Source organism: Balaenoptera musculus, chromosome 14, assembly GCF_009873245.2.
Source record: "Balaenoptera musculus isolate JJ_BM4_2016_0621 chromosome 14, mBalMus1.pri.v3, whole genome shotgun sequence".
NCBI lineage: Eukaryota > Metazoa > Chordata > Mammalia > Artiodactyla > Balaenopteridae > Balaenoptera > Balaenoptera musculus.
The window spans coordinates 31,250,904-31,269,929 of record NC_045798.1 but is presented as its reverse complement, the minus strand read 5'-3'; the positions used below and the strand labels follow the sequence as shown (position 1 = coordinate 31,269,929).

Here is a 19,026-nt window from a genome sequence, read left to right as displayed (position 1 = left end):
ATCCCCTCCCTCTTGTGTCTCCCTCCCACCCCTCTAGATGGTCAGAAAGCACTGAGCTGATCTCCCTGTGCTATGCAGCTGCTTTCCACTAGCTAGCTATTTTACATTTGGTAGTGTATATATGTCAGTGCTACTCTCTCACTTCATCCCAGCCTACCCTTCCCCCTCCCCATGTCCTCAAGTCCATTCTCTATGTCTGTGTCTTTATTCCTGTCCTGCCCCTAGGTTCATCAGAACCACTTTTTTTTTTTTTTAAGATTCCATATATATATGTTAGCATACAATATTTTTCTCTTTCTGACTTACGTCACTCTATATATGACAGACTCTAGGTCCATCCACCTCACTACAAATAGTTCAATTTCGTTTCTTTTTATGGCTGAGTAATATTCCATTGTATATATGTGCCACATCTTCTTTATCCATTCATCTGTTGATGGACACTTAGGTTGCTTCCATGTCCTGGCTATTATAAACAGAGCTGCAATGAACATTGTGGTACACGTCTCTTTTTGAATTATGGTTTTCTCAGGGTATATGCCCAGTAGTGGGATTGCTAGGTCATATGGTAGTTCTAATTTTAGTTTTTTAAGGAACCTCCGTACTGTTCTCCATAGTGGCTGTATCAATTTACATTCCCACCAACAGTGCAATAGGGTTCCCTTTTCTCCACACCCATTCCAGCATTTACTGTTTGTAGACTTTTTGATGATGGCCATTCTGACTGGTGTGAGGTGATACTGTAGTTTTGATTTGCATTTCTCTAATGATTAGTGATGTTGAGCATCCTTTCATGTGTTTGTTGGCAATCTGTATATCTTCTTTGGAGAAATGTCTATTTAGGTCTTCTGCCCATTTTTGGATTGGGTTGTTTGTTTTTTTGATATTGTGCTGCATGAGCTGCTTGTATATTTTGGAGATTAATCCTTTGTCAGTTGCTTTGTTTACAAATATTTTCTCCCATGTCAGATGTTTTTAATTAGGACTTTAAAGATGAAAAGTGCTTCCTCCATAAGACTGGTCAGATCTTGGTTTAAACATGTTTCCAGGGATAATACATGAGAGTGCTGAGATTTTCTTCACCTACTACTGCGAGACTGTCAGGGACTAAGTTCCTAAGTCTGTTCTCCTTGACAGCTGGAAGCGAAGACTGAGAAAAGCTTGGGAGACCCGGGCTCCTCTGCTGACAGCAAAGGGGTGTTCAGGAAGGAGAGGGAGGCACAGCAGAAGCTCCTGGCCGACAGTCATGGGCTAGTCATGGACCTGCGATGGCAGATCCACCACAGCGAGAAGAACTGGAACCGGGAGAAGGTAGAGCTTCTCGACCGCCTGGACCGGGAGCGGCAGGAGTGGGGGCAGCAAGAGAAGGAGCTCCTGTGGAGAATCGAACAGGTGAGGATGCCCCAGGGAGGAGGCGGAGATGCCTGACCTGGAAATCAGAGCACTCAGAAGGGGAAAATCAGAGCTCGGAGGTCTCTGCTGCATCAGGCTGATGTAGGGGCTTCCAGAGGAGGAAGTAGAAATCCTAGGAGTTCTGGTGTTGGAGACCTAGGCTCAGCCCTCCCATGACACAGACCTTTTCATTGCAAAGTCTGTGGTTAACTTCCCTGTGTGTGTACGGTTGGGGGGTAACTTTTTAAAGGTGTTTAAAGACTAAACTTGAGAGATGAGATTATTTCAGGCCTTAGGAAGTGATTTCTACCAAAAAGCAAACTAGTTTTTAAGTCTGCCACTAAAGATGCGGTCATGGTGACTGCTTCAGCTTGAATGGAATTGTTGTCCATTAGTAAAGAAACTGCTGAATTCAGTAGGAAGTCAGGCTGTTTGCACCTGCTGTGGATCTTGTGGAGCTGTAATTAGACAGGACACAGTCAGGGGAAGTGACTGATTGTTCATCATCTTCAGCTAAACAAACATTGAAAAATGCAGATGAGTTCTGTGGGAAAGGGGGAGTTGTTGTTCTAGAGATAATCATTCCCTGCCTTGCGTCAGACTTAGGACAGTTTGCGTAGCTGCAGTCCTGCCTGAGTAGTGCACAAATTAAATTTTCACATGAAACTGATGAAGGACTGGGATTCTACCCTGGCTGGATTTTGACATAGCATACACTGTAGTTCAGCCTGTCACACTTATAAATTCAGGAGGCCTCAAGGAAATGTATTCATCAATAAACTGAATGCAGGAAAAATAACCTCATTATTCTATTATAAATATCCATGCTGCCTTTTGGAAAATGTGCTGTATTATCCCTAGACATGGGACCTGTGTTCTGCAGGTGCAGTGGCAAAGGTCCGTTTCTGCTCACTGTGGAGAAGGGAGGGGGCGAGGGAGAGAGAACTGAAAAGGACCAGGAACGGCTCTGAAACCTCTGAGCAGAAGTGCACTGCACGTAAAGAGGCCCGACGTCCTTCCTGGGTTTGGTTACTCACACAGCTGAGTCACCAGACTGCTAGATGATCTGGCTCATTTCAAAATTCCCCAAATTCTATCAAAGGAAAGTTGGCCACTTCCTGTTTGGCCTAGAAATGCGGCACCTGAGAAGAATCTTCTGTCGTAAATCCCCTGTGCGCCTGTGCCCTATGCAGAGGAGCAGCTGTCGGGTGGGAATTGTAGGGGCAGATGCAGCACGTACTCTTACAAAGTGGTCACGGATTCATCCAATGTTCGTTAACCAGTATCCTGGCTCCTCCAGGTACCTCGTTATCAGGGAGGGTCCCTCCTGGCCGTCCCTCCAGGACCACACACACTGTCCCTCCCACACCCCAGCAAGGCCATCGTCATCATCCCCTTTGCCCGTGAGCTGTAGGCTTGTTGGTCTCATCATGGCTTCATTTTGGAAGTCACACCTTGGATGTAAGTTAAGCAAGTCTTTGTAAGGGCTTCATTTTACTTTGGGGAATGAGGAATTTCTAGTAAAGGAAAAATTAGTAAGACATCCAGTGACATTCAGTGTTCGAAGAGTTAATGCCCTAGGGATGAGCAGCCACCCCATTTTAAGACTATCTTTGGAAAGATGAGTGGGCAGGGGCTGAACTCCATTTCCAGACTGTCGCTACTGCCATGGCCCTACCACGATGACAGCCTTAACATCTTTGAGCAAAATGGACTCAAGACACGTGGGTTCTGGGCGTTCATTCATCTGTTCCTGAAATCTGTGTGGTGGATCCCGCAGGCTTTGTACAATGATTTCACTGCTGTTTTTAGAAGAGGGTTTGTTGATGCTTCAGATATGCAATTGTGGCTTTCAAAAATAAATCCAGCCTTCCCCCCCAAATATTTGACATTTAAAAAATCACAGTACCCAATCCTGAAAATGAGGAAAAGCAGTTATAGGCATTCTCTGTAAAAGAGGAAATTGGCTAAAGTGTAGTGTGTGTAGATTTTTTTTTTAATCAGTTATTGAGTTGTTCATTCATTTAACTTTTAGCTGCACGTTCCGTAGATAAACAAGACACGTAGACAAACATTCTTCATAATGTATGCCCCTCCATATCTGACTACGTGGTGGGCCGTGTAACCTTGTCTGTGATGACCTAATACAGATGGTGAAAGAAGTAACACTAAATCCATTTTCCACTTTGAGAACACATGCTTCGTACTTGCCTGGTGGTGTTGAATTCCTACATAATTTCTGTGCCATGTGAGGCATTTGATATGACGAATGACTGTGGGAATGTGGTTAAGGTCATGCAACACACACCATCTATCTTATCAGCATCTGTCTCAACCCAGATCTGATGGGTGAGAGTTAACTTTCCTGGAGTTACACTACATTTCTCCTCTGAATTGTTCAGTCCCAGTTAGCCTGCAGAGGCCTTGGGAGTTGGCTGTGTTAAAGAACTAAACGAAAGCTCACATGTCACTCCATTCTTCTTCCAGTGACTTCCTTAAATCAGTTACCTCTACAGCATGAAAGGCTGTTCTTTTAAAACCTGTGTACAAAGTAACCTTTTTTCTTGTCAGGTAAAGTGACATTCTCAAGGGTTTATTGTTGCCTGCAAATCTTGTAAATTTGGTGTTTGCTTTATAAGTTGTTCTACTGCAGGACTCTAAGTACAGTAGGTGCCGATGCCTCGTTTGAAATGACTCTCCTAGGAAACCCTATCCTTTTAGGGACCTTTTATTCTATGTCAGCACTGCAGAGGCATCTTGGCAGCAGACACCTCCAGCTGAAACCACTCCAGCTCATTTTTAGGGAACCTAACTAACACAGCTTTAGTGCACATTGCTCCTGGCTGCCCAGGTTTATTTTTGAAACCCCATTTTGCTGAGTGAGAATGTGCTGGATCATAGCTCTCCCCTGTAGTCATTCTCCCCCCTCTTCACACACACCCTCCATGCACATTTACAGCTTCAAATGTGATTCTTGCATTTTAATTCTGTGCCCGAAATAGCTTGGAGATGATCATATGTTGAAACTAAATCACACTGACATGCATTAGATGAACATAATAAAAAACTTTCCTTTTCATTTTTTTAAAAAAGAAAGCATTTAGCATCTTTGAGAGCTATGTCACCGGGGAGGGGGTAGAGAGCAGAGGGGGCTTAGCTGAAACCCCTGGTGACTTGCTTGTTCCCTAATTCAACGGGGATTCTGCCTCAAACTCTAACATTTAAGCTCCAGCTGCTTGAATCTCCATCTGTCTCCTAAAATGAAGATAATACTCTGAGACTGGTTCCACCACCTCAGAAATTACTAGAAATAAGTAAAAAAGTCCCCATGACTCCTCATGGCTTTGTTCCCTACGACACACAGGCCACACTTATCCAGCTTGCTGATGAAGGCTTGAGTGAGGACAGGAGGTGTAGTTTGTGAAAGATGCCTTGTTAAAGGGTAAATGAATGCGCTTCCAAGGGAGGGTCAGAGCCTCCGGGCACCGTCTCAGCACCACTTCTGCCGCCCGCACCTTTGAGTTCAAGTCCAAAGAGCAGCCAGGGCGGTGGAGTGCATGAGCCGAGCTGTCAAAGGTGCTTTCTGCCTGTTTTGGAGGGGAGCCCGGCAGGGTCCAGGGCAGCCCCTCAGGACTCCTCCGAGGAGAGAGCACTGCAGGCACGCGTGTCCCTGCCCGTCCCTGTGGTTCCAGGTGGCTCCTCTTGAAGGGCCCCCATGCTGTGAGGACATGAGGCGTTCGCTCATCAGTGCACCCAGGCCCGAGGAATCACGGAGGCCTCAAGGGGGGTCAGTGGTGGTCCTGCTGACGAACAGTGAGCTTTATTTACACTGGGCCCGGCCTGCAGCCCTCCCACAGCCCCAGAGGGAGGGGCACCCCTCTTACAGGTGGGGACACTGAGCTGAGACGACCAGCCACACACAGTGGTTCTAGGTCTCCTGAGGTTTCCCCACTGCTGCTGCTTGCATTTACCAAGTCAGAGAAAAGTATGACTCCAAACTATGTGGCTCATGTTTTTGTTTCTTTTTCTAGTCATACCAGATCTTTAATTACCTCTGTAGCTAAATTTTAATCCTCTCAAGCAAAGTGTAGGATGTTTTCGACACCCAATGGTTATAACCCAGGTGATCACTCGGGATTTATGTAGGACCCATTTCAAATAATTTGGAGACCACCATGCTCTGTTGTTATTTAGAAACCCTGCTAGTTAGGAAAATCAAATTCACCCTCAGAAGTTTGCTATCACTGATGGCTTTCCACTGAGTGTGCCTTACGTTCTGAAGGTAATTACAAAAAGGGAGTTCTAAATGTGTCATTTGGTAATGTTAGATTAAAAAAATACATGTATAATTTCCTGTGAGCACAGTACTCAAAGTTATATACAATAACATATTCTCATCAGAAGGAGCTGGCTTGCATGTGGTTAATGCAGATTTTTCTAGTCCATATAAAATTGTGATTTTTCTTTTCAAAAAGCATTTGTGATGTGTTATTTTTGAAATTAAGGTCAGAACTTTAAGAACGTAGACTTCTCACCGTCTTTCAGATAGACCATATGTTAATTCCAAATTGTGGAGAAACCATGACCTTAGGGAGCAACAGACAGAAGAATGAGGCTAATTGTTTTCATTTTTAAAACCCTCAAGTTGCAGAAAGAAAACAGTCCCCAGAGAGGTGGCAGTTTCCTCTGTGATCAAAAGGAAGGCGATGTCCGCCCCTGTGCCCACACGGGGAGCCCCTGGGCCCCCCACCCCACGGGGATGTGGCCCTGCACGGACACCGACTCCAGCACGTTCGAGGACCAGCCGCTGTCCAAGCTGAAGGAATCGGACAGGTGCTCGGCCCGGGAGAACCTCTACTTGGACGCCCTGTCCTTGGACGACGAGCCAGAGGAGCCTCCAGACCGCAAGCCCGAGAGGGAGTTCAGGAACTGCTTCCCCGAGGTCAGCCTGGGTTTGGGGTGTAGTTACCTGCGGCAGGACCGAGGGCAGGGGCTTGGGAAGCCGGCCGAGTGGCTGGCAGGCCCCTGGTTTTGCATATCACGGCCTCTGGGGTCAGTAAAAACGAACCCTTCATGATGCAGGAGCTTTGCTTGGTGGTCCTGACCCCAGGCTCCCTGCTTCACTTAGCCGCTTGTCTCAGGTTCAGAAATTCAGGGCTTGTGTCCTGTGTGAATGGGAGTCTCAGGAACGGGAGTGTCCAGTGAAACACAAGAGGAAATACTGGGTTGACCAAAAAGTTCGTTCAGTTTTAAGTAAAAATAAAAGACATTTTTCATTTTCAGCAAGAACTTTATTTAACGACGTATTCATTAACCAAACGAACTTTCTGGCAAACCCAACAGATCCCAGGAAGTGCAGAGCTGCAACTTTTCTTAAAATCATAGTATGGCCTTCTGATTCCAGAAAACATTAATAACAGAAAAAAAATTTGCTTTAAAGAAAGTAACAAATGTCACACTAACCAATGACGTACAATAAATACCTTATTTGGGCAAAGGGAAAAAAATCCCACACTAGAAACCTATGTAACTTAGATCAGCAAATAGAAGAGCTTAGCTCTGTGCAGAAATCTCCACGGCACAGCATTGGGTTTTTCTGGTTATGACTTTTTAAAAACTGGGTTTTAAAGACTGATTTTAGGAATCATACCTGTGAGCCAATCTCACAGTGGTTGCACCTGTCATTTGACACGCTCAGCAGACAGGGTGCCCGTCAGGCAGGGATGTTGAAGTGGGGGATCACCCTCAGTCACAGGTCGGCGAGGTCAAGTGCCTTCTCCTCAGCACCTGTACCCAGCAGAGGTGACAGTGCCAGCATGCCACCCCAGGGATCTAGTGGCAACGTCTCCTATGCCATCTCAAAGCAGTGGCCAGATCCCATAGGGAGGGCTCCCTGGGGGATGCTCAGGTGGTTTGCTGTTCCAGGACTCAAGTCGCGATACCTCGAAGGCTCACTGGGCCTTGCTCCCTCAGGACTGGTCCGCACGGGGGTGTCCTCAGGAGGACCGTGTGTGCATGTTCTCTTCTTTAGCAGAGGTCACTGTACCTTCCCTGATTCCCAAGGGCGATATTTAAAACAAAGAGCCCTCTAAGGACGTCACACCGACTTTTTTTTTGCATTTTTTATTGCAGTACAGTTGGTTTGCAATGTAAGTTGCAGGTGTACAACAGTGATTCACAATTTTTAAAGGTTATGCTCCCTTTAGTTATTATAAAATATTGGCAATATTCCCTGTGCTGTACAATCCTTGTAGCTTATTTATTTTATATGTAGTAGTCTATACCTCTCACACCGACTTCTATAGACAGGCTGAGGCCAAGAGACATCTCTCCCCTAACTTGCTCTCACCCTTGTCTTCCTTTCCTCCGCCTCCTCCATCTCCTTCTTCTCCCCGTTCTCCCCCTCCTCTCTTGCATGCGTGTGTGTTCGCTCTCTCTCACTCACACACACTTTCAGTCATTGACGAGGCAGCTTTGAAGCTCACGTGCTTAGTGATGCCCTCTGAGGAGCACAGGAGAGCCACTCTGTGACAAGGTTTATAGCCAATTTTTCTCACTCACGTGGGCCCTCCCTGGACTCAGAGGCTCTAAGCCCTCATCACCCCTGGATTCTGGTGTCATTATTGTACTTCAAAGGGCTGAGAGGCAGAGGCACTCCTGGCCCAAACTTGGCTGCCATGTATGTTTTAAATGGTATTGTCCTAAGAGAAAAACAAATCACTTAGCACCCTGAAGGCCCCCAGGCAGCCAATGTTAACCGATTCAGATAAACTTACTTCTTCTTTATAGGAAGAAGAAAATCACAAGGGAAATCTTCAAAGGTAAGTAAGATTGATGAAATGATAGTAGACTACTGCAGTAAAAACCTCCTGGTCTTGGGCTTCCCTGGTGGCACAGTGGTTAGGAATCTGCCTGCCAATGCAGGGGACACAGATTCGAGCCCTGGTCCGGGAAGATCCCACATGCCACAACTACTGAGCCTGTGCTCTAGAGCCCTCAAGCCACATACTACTGAAGCCCTTGCTCTGCAACAAGAGAAGCCACTGCAATGAGAAGCCCCTGCTCGCCGCAACTAGAGAAAGCCCGCACGCAGCAACAAAGACCCAATGCAACCAAAAATTTAAAAAATCACCTGGTCTTACTTAAAATTCTATCTTGTCACTGCAGTGTACTGTGACACTCTTCAAAAATGACTTAGAGTAAAACTTCTGGATAAGTAGTTGCTTTATTATTAATTTCATAAATACGGTATTTTAAATTATTAGCAACAAAAAGGCCAGTGCTATGCTGCGTTCATGTGTGTGTTAGTGTCACGGTAAGAGCTGTGTGGTTAGAGTTGTGTTGTGTATATAAGGAGATGATTGTGTTAAATGGTTTTTGAAAGTCCATGGAAACCCTTTCTTCTAATTTAAAGTCTGAAAAAACTCCCTCTTGATATGTTATGAGACACTTTATAGACTGACCATTTAAAAGCTCTCCTAGGAGAATTTATTACAGTATTTCCTGGCGGTAATCCTTGAAGTAAATATAAAGTAGTTGGTGTTCATAATCATATATTCTAGTAAGCCTTATATGTATGATGGGACGTGTCTGAAAAGGCACATATACGCAAATTTGTTTAAACTGAGTAGAGAGGGAAGGGGAGGACTGAGCCTGTGGGTGGGTCTGGGCAGGGCCAGGGGGGATTTCTGTTTGAAATGGTGTTGAAATCATTCGCCAGCCTGATCACACCTTCCACTGCCCTCCTCTCCTCCACATCTTCCGTTGGCCTTGGGAGAGACTGTTGTTAGTGCTTTAAGCCGACAGAGGATGAGGCCCGTGGGCGGAGAAGACTTCAGGTCACAGTCGCTTTGTGGTGGCATCTCTCCCTCCCCGCTGCTCATTTCGTTTGGATTGGGACTGTGGTGCGTTCACATCTGTGGGATGCGCGCCTGCTCTAATGCCGGGAACTCGGGAAGCTCCCGCAGCTCCGACATTGAAGGTGCCCATCAAGTACGTGGAGAGGCCAGGCCACAGCCAGGCTCCCCTTCTTCCTGTGGAGCATCCGGGCACTGAACTAGAATATTGCAGAGAAGGGTTAGAGCTTAGCTCTGACTGCCCCGGAGCCCCACCTCTCCCACGGTTTTGAGGGTCGGCCGTAGTAAATTCTGACCAATACAAGGCTCCTGCAGCAATTCCAGAGCCATAAAAGCCTGTTGGACACCAGAGGGTCAGCCCAAGAGTGGAAAACATCAGGCAGCTGGAACGTGTCTTGATCCTTCAGGTGGAGACACAGGCACTGTGCATGCAGGCAGGACACAGGGTGTGCTGGGTCAGGGGTTCCAGGGCCGTGGCTCCCTAGCTGGTGGCAGCTGACACCTCTCCTCTCCCCTTCCCCAGGGCCGTGTCCGTGTCATCCATGTCTGAGTTCCAGCGCCTGATGGATGGCTCTCCCTTCCTGCCAGAGAAGGGCCTGCCCGCCACCAGCAGCAAGGAGGACGTCACCCCGCCCCTGTCCCCAGATGACCTCAAGTACATCGAGGAGTTCAACAGCAAGAGCTGGGACGACAGGCCCCCAGACCCCTGGGCAGACAGAACCGAGGCGGGTCGGGCGAGCTCCGAGGCCAGCACCGACCCTTTCTCCGACTCCTCCTGGTACCTCACCACGAGCATCACCCTGACCACGGACACCGTGACCAGCCCGGAGCACTGCCAGAAGCAGCTCCCGCGGAGCCTTGTCTGCGCCGAGCAGGCCGGGGTGAGGATGCTGCACAGCCCGCCCGCCATCCGGAGGCTGGATGGCACCGTGGTGGCAGGCGGTGAGGGCAGGGCCCGAGGGGGCCCGGGGGGCACCAAGGGGGGCTCTTCTGAACACATTCTTAGCAGGTGGCCCTGTGCCCCCTCCAAGCACCCCCGAGACTACACGGAGGGTGGGCTCTGGCCCCTCGACAGCACCCTCGGTTTCTCCTCCCCGCTGCACAGCCTGGAGATGTCCAAGAACCTGAGTGATGACATGAAGGAGGTGGCCTTCTCCGTCAGCGCCGTCTGCTCCAGCCCCGGGGAGCCTCTGGTCAAGGACACGGCCTGCCAGACCAATGGGTCCCGGACGACAGGGACGCAGACCGTCCAGACCATCAGCATCGGCCTGCAGACCGAAGCCCTGCGGGGCAGCACCGTCACCAGCAGCCCCCACAAGTGTCTCACGCCCAAGGCGGGGGGTGGCACCACGCCCGTGTCCTCTCCCTCCCGCGGCCTCAGGAACAGGCAGGTGGCCCCCGCCATCGAGAAGGTGCAGGCCAAGTTTGAACGCACATGCTGCTCCCCGAAGTACGGGTCTCCCAAGCTGCAGAGGAAGCCCCTCCCCAGGGTGGACCAGCCAAGCAGCAGGACCTCCCCGGGGCTGGCCCCGAAGGGCTGCGGCGAGTCGGCCTGGGCCCGTTCTACCACCACTCGGGAGAGCCCTGTGCACGCCGCCATCAACGACGGCCTCTCCAGCCTCTTCAGCATCATCGACCACAGCCCTATGGTGCAGGACCCCTTCCAGAAGGGGGTGCGGGCCGCCAGTCGGTCTCGTTCGGCAGAGCCCCTGCCGGAGCTGGGCCCAGGCCAGGACACAAGCCCCAGCTCCCGAGGCCGGTCGCCCAGCCCGGTCGGGGGTGGCTCCGAGACGTGCAGGGAGGAAGGGGGAGAGGGCACACCCGCGAGGCAGGACCTGTCCGCTCCCCCCGGCTACACGCTCACAGAGAACGTCGCCCGGATCCTCCACCGGAAGCTGTTGGAACACGCCTTAAAGGAGGAGCAGAGGCAGGCCGCCCACGGCACCCCCAGTCTCAGCAGCAGCGGCCCCGTGGGAGAAATGACGGTCAGAGCCCAGCCAGGGTCCATCGAGGTAACGGATGCTGAGTATCCCACCCCCTCCCCCTGCGGCTCGTCCTTTTCAGTGTCAGCACAGCTGACCCTGGGGCTGTACCAGGTTATGTGAGTTCAGGAGGTTTAGGGGAGGATGGAAGAAGCAGGAACGCAAACCCTGAGCTGCTTCTTAAAAGAGAACTTCGTTTTATTGCCGTCAGTGATCCTCTGAGGACCATGAGATGGTTTTCTTAAGGAGCTCAGGGACGGACTCAGGTCCTCCACTCTGGCCTCAGTGATGCATGCTTGTCTGTTTATCAGGGCAGGGCTTTTCACGTGGGGTCATATCTCCCCTCCTTCTGTATGAGTTTGTGTCCTGGGAGTGTGTGTGGGCAACATCAGGCTTTCTGCTCCAGCTGTGATGGAGAGAGAGGGTTTTGACAGGGTGGACATAGAACACCTCTCGTCAGGACCTACAGGAAGGGTGTCTGGATCCCAGCGCTGGCTTCAGTGCAGACAGCGGGTTCACGTCTCACAAATCCCATTACCCTCTCTGTGTGCGTGCGTTCTCTTAGCAGTAAAACCAGGTGAGACGAATGGATAAGGTCAAAATCCTGCCTTCATACAACGCGATTATAATCGTTATCCCCTTAAACATCGCCTATTATTGTCACCTATGACCACACGTATTATCCATATTGTCACATATTATTATGTGATTATTATTATTGTATCCTTCCCCCCTTAAGGTTATTTGCAAATCAGTCGATCTTGAATTCTGCCCTGCTCATACCCACATGGGGTATAACTGGACCACAGCAAGAATGAGCAAAATAAAACAAAGCCAGATGCTGGTGCCGGGGGTGAAAACGGTGGTGATGTTGGTCTTATCGTTCACGCAGTGCCAGAGAGGAGGTTTCCCAGCCCTTGGTCAGACACCCTTATGTGTACACCTGGGGGTGAGGCCTGACCCACCAGGAAACCAGATGCAAAACCTCCACAGCAGTGGAATGCAGACACCGGTAGGCATTCTCCAGGCTGGGCAGACAGCAGATGGTGAAGGTTAGAGAAGGACACGTACACGCTCCCTCCCAAGGCTCTGCAGCCCCAGCTGCACAGGTGAGGAGAGGAGGAGGTGTATTTCCTGTGTCACCCGATCCACCTGCTGCCCCACATTTCCCACAGCGGGAAAAGGAATGCTCAGCTTCCCAGTATAACCCAACAAGAGGCATTTAACTCAAAATATAGAGTTTAAATCTGAAATAGATTTAAACCATGTGAAATTGCCAGTGACCTACAGAAATGGCAACACCATATGGTTCAACCTAATAATATTGACAGTCTGTGGCCTATGCCTGCCAAAGGTACGCGTCTTTGTGATAAGGCTGTTCGCGTGCTCTGAGAAGGAGGTTGTGTTCTCAGGTAACAAATGGTGTCTTCTGCGGGCTTCTGTTACCCCATCCCTCAGGGCCCCTCAGGTAAGTGGTTTGCTGCTGCAGGGGGTCTAGCTGGGTGAGTGCCACACCTCCTTGGAATGAGAGCTTTGTCCCAAGCATTAACTGGCCTGTCTGTGGTGTCCATTTATATTAGAGACTAAATTCATTTTGAGTCACGAATGAATGCTGCAGGCAATCTATGAGACTAGAAAGGAAATAGTGCTGTGATTCAGTCATTATTAAACCAAGGCGTGAAAATGGCTTTATCCGTATAACGCTGTGCCCCCTTTGGTCCTCTGTGAAGTGTCTTAGATTTTCTTCTCACTCGGTGTGTTTACTACCAAAAGAGGTGATGGCCGATTTAAACGGGGCCCAGGCACGGTGTCAGGGGTTCAGAACTGGCATGGAGCTCTCACGGGCAGTGTTTAAATGTCATGGGCTCTTTTTCCTTTCCTGTTGGAATTTGGCTTATTCTAGACTCCAGTGGAATTATTCCTCACCTGAACTGGCTTCACCTGAACTGACTTAGGCCCATTGGAAACCCCAAGACCCCTTCCCATCCCTCCCTAGATTTGTGGTAGTTTTTTTCGTTTCAAAATCAGAACGAATTCAGATTTCCCACCCTCCTCTGAGCCCGTGTGGGAGAATCTTTCCCGGAGTGCTCAATGGGACATCTAGACGTGGGTGATGGAGTCATCCCTAGCCAGGAACGGGCACAGTAGGAAACTCCCTTTCTCCCTTCACTCTCACCCCACGAGCTACTTATTCCTCTGTTTCTCTTGAAGACATAGCACCAATGCACAATGCAGAGAGAAGCTGTGAGCAGGTCTGGTGTGGAGAGAGAGGATAATCTGGAAATAGAGGATAATCTGGAAATGTCTCAGTGGAAAATTCGAAGGGAAAGTTTTAGTCTGAGCTGCAGTCATTTGGTCATTGTGACTAAAACAATCTGGCTGTTTAATGGGCTCTGTTTCAAAAACAGCAGTTGTAGGGTGTTGGAAATGTTAAATGCCAAGGGGCAGCTCGGGAAGAAGAGAAGAATAGCCAGCGGAAGGGAGAGGTCTGTAGCTGTGCTGTCGTGAGGGCCCCTCCTGCTCTGGCCAGGCGGGGACCAGACTGTGTGCCCGCTTCTGTGGGACCTCGCTTCTCCAGATGGCTGTCCCTGGAGCTGCCACCAGGCCTGTTGACTTTAAACCTTTACTGTTGTTCTTTTTAAAAAGTACTTTCCAACCTACTTGCTTTTCTCTTCTTTGTCTGTCTGTTCTGTCCAGAACCAAACTGTCTTACTAACTGCCCCCTGGGGACTCTAGCCCTGCCTGCCTCACGCCGTAAGTGCTTTCTTCCTTCTTTCCACACTGTCTGGAGAGGTTGTCATGTAGCTCAGGGCTGGCATCTGACCCACAGAATGAGGCCCCACTGTCCTGGGCAGCTCTGCTCCAGGCTGGCCCAGGGGTCCACCTGCAGGGACAGATGGCAGGCCTGGACGGGACCACTTGCCCCCTGGGATACTGACTGCTCAGTAGAGATCCTATTGAGATCTCCCCTCTCCTGTGCAGTCTGCAGCCAGTATGCTCCCGAAGGGGTAAAAGGACATTGGCCAGAGAGGGAACCGTCCAGCCTGCAGGGTCTCTGAGCTGAGCGTGCTCCCAGTCGGCCTGTGCCTGCTCACTGACATTTCGGTGGCTGTGCATTGCCATGTACTATAATAAGGTGTGACCATTACGCATGAGGCTTTTCTCTTTTTTTTTCAAAAACCACACCAGAGGGAATAAATACAAATATATCTTGTCCTTCCTAGTGGTCACCATGGGGGTCATAGTAAGTGCTCAATCAATGTGTGTTAATTGACTAAACAACACAATCGTCCCTGCTCCAAAATTGCAGAATCACCTTCAGAGCCTGAATCAAGGCTTGTGAGAAAATACCAACCTTGTTTCTGATCAAGGATATAGTCACCCCCCCCCCCTTATCCACTGGCCTTAAATACAACTGGCTCTCAAAGACTAAGCACATGCCCCACGAAAAATGACTGACAAAGAATGGCTCCAGAGGCCATTTCCAGAAGAGGTGCTGCAAGGATGAGATGCCCCCAGAGCCTATGGCAGGGGCTTCTTGGGAAAAAACAGCATCACTTGCTCAGATTTGCTGGTGTGACACTAAAGAGAACTTTGTCCCCTTGAACTCATGGTCACAGAGCATTTCTTCTGTGCACACAGATGCTAGTGACGAGGTGGCACAAATTAACAGAAAACCCTTGTCACTCAGCATCAGCTAAGTAGAAACAGGCCACAGTGGTGTCCAAAAATCCTATGCCGGCAACCTACACACACTGATAGACAACACATATTACAACCCAACACTCTTATATACGCAACACAAACCACACATATCTTGAGCCACCGTCCCTCGTGCCCTGGGCTGGGCTGAGGTGAGGACGTTTCCTTTAATTTTGGCTGTTTCAGTGCTGATGTGTTTTCACAGGCGAGGTATCTCTGGTTGTCATGGTTTCCATTAGTATAAGTGCTTTGCTGATGAGGCCTCACTGTCGTCACATGAAGTGCCACCAGCAGGTCTAGGGACGTTAGTCATCGTGTGTGTCGATGCTCCTTTTCTGCTGCCCCCGGGCGGCGACCACTCCCCCATCCCTCCTGTGCCCCGCCCTCCATCTTCTCTCTGTCGCTCTGATGACTACATGCTCCTCCTTCTGCTCTGCTGTGCTCATCACATCTCTTTACATCCCTCGACTTACTTCCTGAGTGGCTCTGAGGGTCCTTGTTCTGTATTCTTCATTGCAGTGGTTTCCCACCTCAGCCTCTTGTTGTGTGGGTGTCTGGGTAGATAGAGCTCACCATTTCCTCAGGCCACAGCTGCCCACAGATCCCCAGTCAGTGTCCTTTGTCCTGGCGTGCAGAGTAAGGACAAGTAGCTCAACAGCCTCTAATACAAAAAAAGGAGCAGCAGCCTTGAGAGGACGTACTGTAGGTGATCGGTCCCGGGGTTATCGGTCCTCAGAAGGTGCAGGAGCCCATACACTCGGGCTCCACTTTTTAAAATTTTATTTTATAAATTTTCGTTTGTTTTTATTTTTAGCTGTGTTGGGTCTTCGTTGTGGTGCAGGGGCTTCTCTTGTTGCGGAGCACAGGCTCTAGAGTGCAGGCTCAGTAGTTGTGGCACACGGGCTTAGTTGCTCCGAGGTGTGTGGGATCTTCCCGGACCAGGGATCAAACCCGTGTCCGCTGCATTGGCAGGTGGATTCTTAACCACTGCACCACCAGGGAAGCCCGGGCTCCACTTTTTAAATGCTGCTGCCAGGAAGAGTAATTTAGGTGGTTTTATCTAATGAAAGTTTCTGCCTGCAGCATTATCTCCATGTTGTGGGAGTTTAACCCAGTGCCAGTCAACCTGGAATAAACGGTAGCAGAGTTGGTTTGAAGGTGAGCCCCGTTGCTGGTGCAGCCTGATGGAGTCATAGATCCCTTCATGGCCAGCCTCTTAGGACTGGGCAGACCACTCAGGACTCTGGCTCCCCCCTTCCACTTGCTGCAGCCCAATTCCGAAGGCGCCTCATATACACACCCATCTCATGCCACGTTTTCATCATAATTTGCTATCTTCCCATTACTGTCGTCACTGGTCATTCGTGTTGAATTCTTTACTTACCTTTTTAACTTATACTCCGTGAGCAACGTATAACTTAGCATTCAGAAGTTGCAGACACCCTGGTCTGTTGCACTTGAGCCTACTGAGAAGTTTGTTTGGGGGAAATCACCTCCCAGAGGACCTGTCCGTCTGAGTAACCCTGTCTTTCTCTTCCTCGGCTTTGAAGGAACTCCCTTGTTCTGCACTAGCTCCATCCTTAGAACCCTGCTTCTCCAGGCCCGAGAGACCAGCAAACCGTCGCCCTCCGTCCCGTTGGGCCCCACATTCCCCCACTGCCTCACCGGCTCCGTCACCCGGAGACCCGACCTCCTTGGAGGAGGAGGCTGCCCGGGGAGAAGCCACACCTGTGATGCAGGCTCGCATGGATTATCTGGAATAATTCACTGTAATTGCATAACCACACCGTCATCATCAACCGAACTCTGCCCCAAAAGGAGAGATCTGGTTTTCCCAAGGTCAAAGAATGTTTTTTTTAAAAAAAATAACACAGCTGCTGAATGTTCAACCTGTGAATCTGAGATGTTTCTAGAATGAAACAGTAAACGTGCCTGTAAGAACTTAATTTTTTTCATAGCTCAGAAAACTATTTTTGTCTCCATCTTTTTTATATTAAACAAAAAAAAGGTAAATAAGATATAAATTTAAAAACAAAAAGTTTTTAAGAGATTCTGAACACCCTCGCGCGCGATACTGACTGCCTCACTGTTAAATTTGCACTGTTAACATTTGGTTTGGTTTATTTCCACGTTGAATTAGAGTGTTTTAAGTTAATTTTATTTTGTCAGTGTTCTTGTTTTTTAAGAATTTTTGAAATGCTTCAGACTGTATGATTCAGTGAACTTTTTGTAATGAAAAAACCATGAAGCCAGCCAGTAGACAAGGCAGATCTCCTATATCCTTGAGGGGATAGATGGCAGCATTCTGGAAAGGTAGAGAGGCCTCAGCCGGGTTGTCCAGACCTGCTGTATAATCCACATATTCTTCTCGACCTGCACGTCTCTGGGTTCGAAGCACTGGGGTGCATGTACATACCGCTGCTGTGGTCTCGCCCCGCCTATGTGTGAGCCCTCTGTCCCACTGTGATACAGTGTGAACCCCCTCGTACTGTACTGTTGTTGTCTTCTCGCATTGATGATACAACAGCGATGGCATTTTAAAATTATTGTTAAAAGATTAACAGGCAATACAGCGTTTACTCCAAATTTCCTTGTTTAAGGAAAAACACTACAAAAAGTCCTGAGGATACCAAATGGAAAGAGAGAGGGTGGTGCCTCGGAGTCTGTATGAGACGATGATGAAGAAGAAATAAAGCCTTTACAAGACGGCACCTGTCCCAGACCTTGTGTCTCACGCACCCTCCACCTTTTCCTAACGGCTCACGCAAAAGGTTCCCGTTGTGGGGGCGAGGGGGGTCATACAGCCACTCACGTATCTGACTGGGATGCACTGTGAGTGCACAACGGCCTTGCAGCTTCTCTGCAAGGGCATCCTGGAATAGATAAACAGGCGACTACATTTTTGCTAAAAAAGCCAAAATGGGTAGGCGAGGGGGTGTGAGGAAAACAGTTATCCACAGTCAGAATGCGCCCACCCTCTCCCCTCCTCAGAAGGTGGGAGAGGCCGTTTCCATCCCCGGACTGAGATGCAGCCCAAGCTGCCAGTGTTTGATAAGTAGGAGTTTACGAAGAAGTGGTGCTGATGAAGAAAACAAGAACTATTTCAGGCCGAAGCTTCTATCTGTAATCTTTCTTTCAGTAACAAACCGGCTATGGTATAAGTTATTCTCCCAGTATTACCACAGTTCCATTAAACTAAATTTTTTTTTTTATAAACAAAAAGTACTGTTGGACATTGGAGCCTGCTGTAGCTGCTGCGGAAAACAGCCTGACAGTTCCTTAAAAAGTTAAACAGTTACCATATGATCCAGTAATTCCACTTCTGGGTGTAGGCCCAGGGGAGCTGAAAGCTGGGACTTGGACAGATATTTGTTCACCCATGCTCACAGCAGCTTTATTCACAGTAGCCAAAAAGTGGAAACAATACAAGTGTCCATCGATGGATGCAGATAAACAACATGTGGTTCATCCATACACTGGAATACTCGTCAGCCTTAGGAAGGAGATTCTGGCACCTGCTACAGTGTAGTGTGGATGAACCGTGAGGACACTATGCTAAGTGATATAAACCAGTCACAGATACTGTATGATTCCACTTATCTGAGGTACCTAGAGTAGTCAGATTCCAGATACAAAAGTAAAATACTGGTTAGCAGGAGTTAGCGAGAGGGAAGAACGAGGACAGTGCTTAATGGGTACCGAGTTCCAGTTTGGGAAGGTGAAAAAGTTTGGAAATGGATGATGGTGACAGCTGCACAATATGAATGTACTTAATGCCACTGAGCTCTACGCTTAAACATGATTAAAATGGTGAGTGTTGTGTATATTTTACCACAGTAATAATTTTTAATGCAAAAAAGGAAATATTCTACTTAACCCCCTAGACACAGCTGTAGACAAACTATCAGCAAGTTGACAAAGATTTCTTTCAGGCCCAGCCTCTGCCCACAGTAAGTGCTGGGAGGTGCAACAACACTCTTCCAGTTGGAAGCAAGCAGGCAAGTTGCTGGTGCTCATAACTGGAAAAGTGCCAGCATCCAGCACAGTTACAATCCAGGACTCACATCATTCCATCAGGACATGTCCTGTCTCCC

General features: G+C 48.8%; 1 protein-coding gene across 4 annotated transcripts in view; it reads left to right on the top strand.

The window, feature by feature from the left end:
* Window positions 1-17,664, top strand: part of MTCL1 (microtubule crosslinking factor 1) — a 128,672-nt gene extending 111,008 nt beyond the window's left edge. For 3 of the 4 annotated variants that reach the window (XM_036822937.1, XM_036822936.1, XM_036822934.1), the window contains 5 exons: window positions 1,138-1,392; window positions 6,038-6,334; window positions 8,182-8,213; window positions 9,772-11,260; window positions 16,483-17,664. In XM_036822937.1, coding sequence (XP_036678832.1) covers window positions 1,138-1,392; window positions 6,038-6,334; window positions 8,182-8,213; window positions 9,772-11,260; window positions 16,483-16,695 — 2,286 coding nt within the window. In that variant the 3' untranslated portion in view covers window positions 16,696-17,664. Of the gene's footprint in view, window positions 1-1,137; window positions 1,393-6,037; window positions 6,335-8,181; window positions 8,214-9,771; window positions 11,261-13,927; window positions 13,985-16,482 lie in introns of all 4 variants that reach the window. The other variant, XM_036822935.1, reaches the window with a different exon arrangement.
* The last annotated feature ends 1,362 nt before the right edge of the window (window positions 17,665-19,026 follow it).